This window comes from Solanum tuberosum, unplaced genomic scaffold, assembly GCF_000226075.1.
Source record: "Solanum tuberosum cultivar DM 1-3 516 R44 unplaced genomic scaffold, SolTub_3.0 scf00379, whole genome shotgun sequence".
NCBI classification, from domain to species: domain Eukaryota; kingdom Viridiplantae; phylum Streptophyta; class Magnoliopsida; order Solanales; family Solanaceae; genus Solanum; species Solanum tuberosum.
In genome coordinates, this window is record NW_006239309.1 from 7,806 (window position 1) to 12,136 (window position 4,331).

Consider the following 4,331-nt stretch of genomic DNA (forward strand, 5'->3'; position numbering starts at 1 on the left):
TTCTTCAGCTTCTCAGATTCTTTATCCATACATCTGATGTTGCTCTTGTAGTAATATAAATACCCAATCCCTCGCACAACTGGCTGCATCAAGCAATCTGTGACTTTTTCCACAAAAATAGTTAAGAATTCCATCGCCAGTATAGTTTAGTAATATGCCTTTTTTCAACTATCAATATTGTTTTTTTTTTTTTTGTTTGCTTTCTAATTCTCTCTGGGAAGTAAAGGTGTGAAAATGGTGGAGATGGATAATTTGGTATGAAAAATGAAATATGAGAGAGTGGAATTGGAGAATTTGGTATGAAAAATGAAAGGTAGAAGAGCAGCAATGTAGAATTTGGTATGAAAATGAAATATGAGAGAGTGGAAATGGAGAATTTGGTATGAAAATCAAAGACTAGCAATGTGAGAGAATTTGGTATGAAAATCAAAGACTAGCAATGTGAGAGAATTTGGTATGAAAATCAAAGACTAGCAATGTGAGAGAATTTGGTATGAAAATCAAAGACTAGCAATGTGAGAGAATTTGGTATGAAAATCAAAGACTAGCAATGTGAGAGAATTTGGTATGAAAATCAAAGACTAGCAATGTGAGAGAATTTGGTATGAAAATCAAAGACTAGCAATGTGAGAGAATTTGGTATGAAAATCAAAGAGTAGCAATGTTGGAGAATTTGGTATGAAAATGAATGCTTAAGAGAGGCAATGGAGAGTTTGATTGTGTTATTTGAAGCAACAAATTCACAGAGATATATAAGCTGTCAAAACAATATCTTTAAAGTGATAGTATTGATTAGCTAACATATTAAAGTAGTGAACATCTGATTCCATATCTTCCTTCACTAAAACTCATGTTACGACTTTCCCAAAATATATGCTTTCTTGCAATTGCAGACACTATAAAGAAGAAAAAGAGGAAAAGTAATTGTTGCTTTTTGGAATTTTCCACTTGCTTGCCAAGTACTCAAAGATCAGTCCAGACATTCCCTCCAACTTTTAACAAAGTATTTCCCTTCCAGTTTCACACAAATGACGTCTTGATGTGTTTTTAGAATTATTTCTGCTACAACCAAATGGCGCCATAAAGAAATTGAAAATACATCTACAGATTAGATGTCAAATCTATATATATATATATACTACCTTAAAAGCATGAACTCCCTAACTTGAATATTAAATTACTACAATACCCCAACTTAAAATACTAAATTTAGTATATATTCTATATTTCATATTTTATTTATTTATTTATTCTATATTATATTAAAACCTGACATTGATGGGTAGTGACTTTTTCAAAAAATTATGACATTTCTAACAACTTGTGATTTTTCTTAAAGTTCTGACTTACTTGATAAGGCACGATAAGTACCTTTTCATACTAACCTTTGTTATCTATAAATAGAGAGGTTTCTTCCACTTTAAAACTACAAAATTTGTAAGTTTTCTATTTTTCTACTTAAAATAAGCAAGATTGTGAGAGTTGTTCAGTTATGTAATTACAATATTTTTTGTGGTTAAATTAGATAGATCAACAAAATTGATGCAACAAGGAAAAAGGAAAAACTCAACTCCAAATGAGAAGACTGTCTAGGTAATTAATATGTACTGACTTTCATAGTCATAAATATACTTTTGCAGCAACTTCTACTTGACAAGGAAGGAGTTCAATGAATTTTGTATTGCAAAAACTACAACTTGGTGTTCTAGCTGTGAAAAGTCAGAAATTGTTGGAGAAAAAAGATTAGATCAAAAACTTGTTTGAAGAGTCCAAACTAGATTTAACAAGTAGTCCCATGTTTCCAATTTATTTGTTCTACTTTTATTTTTATTCAGTTCAATATAGAATGTTCTTTTTTCTTGGGGGTAGAAAAACATCTTTAATACCTCAAAGTTAAAAAACTTTTTTATATATTCTACATAACCTTAAATTAAAAGTCTTCTTTAATTTTTAAAATTTCATATCAAATTAAAATTTAACAAATCTATATCTATATTTTTTTACCTATATCTATACTACCTTAAAAGAATGAACTACCTAACTTAAATGTTAAACTATTATAATACCCCCAACTTAAAACATCAAATTTAGTATATCTTCTATATTTTATATTGTATTGTCTTTATATTATATTATAGTATATTATATTATATTAAAAGAAGACACATTTTTACATTGAAGGATTGTGACATTTTCTAAGAGTTATAACTTTTTCGATGAGTTGTGACCTTTATGAAGGGTTGTGACTTTTCTACAGGTAAGAGATATTAAGAGTGACTAACTTTCAGAAGTAATCATAAGAAAGTTTACATCCACTATTATAGGAACTTATACTTTATCATTCATTTTATAATTTTTTACTTATTTTTTTTCTTTAATAATGTTCACATAATTTTTAAAAATAGTGTAGTACATGATTTGATATTCACGTGCAACGCATATATATATATATATATAGATAGAACTAAAAGTTGGAACAAAAAAGGTTGAAAGTTGAAATACCATTTTGCCCCTACACTAAATTAAAATATTATAAATATTTAGTTAAGAACATGTTTAAATATTAGTGATAATCAATTATTTCATCAAGTAAATGGGGAGTTCATGTGTTCAAAGGATTGTTTACTCTTCCAGATTTTAATGGAGCTAGGTTCATTGCATATATTTAATATTCTTAAAGTTGTTCTCTTTTATCAATTTTGTACCCTTTGAAACTGTCAAATATTAATTTAAACTTTAAGATGTCTTTTGGTATTCCTCTATTTTTTATTCTATATAAATTCATCTCTTTTGTTTCATGAAACTCACATCCAAAATTATCCTTTTCATTTTATAGTTAATGTAGTAAAGTCATCAACATCTAAAGTATATATGATATATCTACTTTAGTTTGATTATATATCACTTAACGAAAATAAAGTGATTTTTCTATTTGATTCATGCTTTAGTTTGACTCAATGGAGAAGACTTTTGAATTTTGATTGGATATAAGAGAAGGTGTTGACAGAAACTTGGAAAATTATGTATCAATTTTGTATTTCTTTTTTATTTATATAATGTTATGATTAAAGTCTTAAGAAGGATGCATATGTTATTTTTTTCTTCAAAATTATTATCATAACATTTATTTGAGATTGTTGCATTTTAGTACTCATTACACGCATGTTTTCATTGAATTTTAATCGTCCTAACGAGTTTATATAATATTGCATGAGACACACGTGCAACACACATGTCCAAAAACTAGTATAAGTAAAAATCTGGATCCTTCCCTTCCTCCCTCTAATTCCTCCTTCAGTATCTTGTCTTGATAATATTTATGAACCTACACTTTATATTATGAAGGAAAGTATGATCTTGGTTATTATTCTCCTTAGTTCGAAATGTTCAAACACATTTTTACAAAAGGAACTTGCATTATTCTGGAGTCTAACTCCTCACCGCTGTTACTAAGGTATACCTTCAATTTCAACTGCAGGATAGGAAAAAACAGCATAATATGTCAAAGTTCAATCACATCCAGTGCAATTTTCTTAGATTCACTGCTCAGAAAGTAATGTGACTTCGGATTCTACTTCACCGCGTTACACCTGCGACATCTACAGTACGGGTATAAACACTACTTAACCAAGCCTCAACAATGGGTGGAAATGACTAGTAAGTTTCTCTGGGCAGCCTCCACTCCTGGCTGCACCCCACTTCTGAGATTCATTATCCAAAGCTTTTATGTTGCTCTCGTAGTAAAAGAAATACCCAATCCCTTGCATAACTTGTGGGATGTTATGATACGAAAATATAAGCTTATAGAGTTATTTATCTTTTTCTACTCACAAAACTTGTAACATTTTCCAAGTGAAATGCTACGACTTGATGTTCTCCAACGAGTACATCTCTGTATAGACTTTCACTGCTCAATGATTTGCAGAATACATAATACGTCCTTGAAATAGTTGGACAATGACCAAACTTAATCCTAAACAAATGAAAAAGCAGTCAGATTCCAAGCAAACGAGTAATAACCAATCTAGGCAATCTTTTCTTTTCATAAGAACTGATCCATGGTTTTGTGATTCTACATATAAGGGGTATCTTGTTCTTGCCAACCAAGACCACAATAGTCTGCAAAGACAAATACTCATTGCATCAAGAAAACTCGAAATATATGACATCCTCTCAACTCAACTTTTACTCTCCTTGCATCAGGAAAAAAAAAGACAATTTAAAATCTCAAAGCAAATCAAACCATATAAAGGAAGTCATGACAAGGTAAAAAAAATAAAAAATCCTGAGGTGGATTATTGTGCACCAAAATTACAAGTTCTCAAACTTCC

At 29.6% G+C, this 4,331-nt stretch overlaps 1 protein-coding gene across 1 annotated transcript in view; it reads right to left on the reverse strand.

The window, feature by feature from the left end:
* LOC107057718 (probable disease resistance protein At4g27220) overlaps positions 1–4,060 on the reverse strand; it is a 6,711-nt gene extending 2,651 nt beyond the window's left edge. The window contains exons 1-3 of the mRNA XM_015302881.1: positions 4,053–4,060; positions 3,832–3,973; positions 3,404–3,472 (exon numbers count right to left, since the gene is read on the reverse strand). Coding sequence (XP_015158367.1) covers positions 3,404–3,472; positions 3,832–3,973; positions 4,053–4,060 — 219 coding nt within the window. The remainder of the gene's footprint in view (positions 1–3,403; positions 3,473–3,831; positions 3,974–4,052) is intronic.
* Positions 4,061–4,331: the final 271 nt, after the last annotated feature.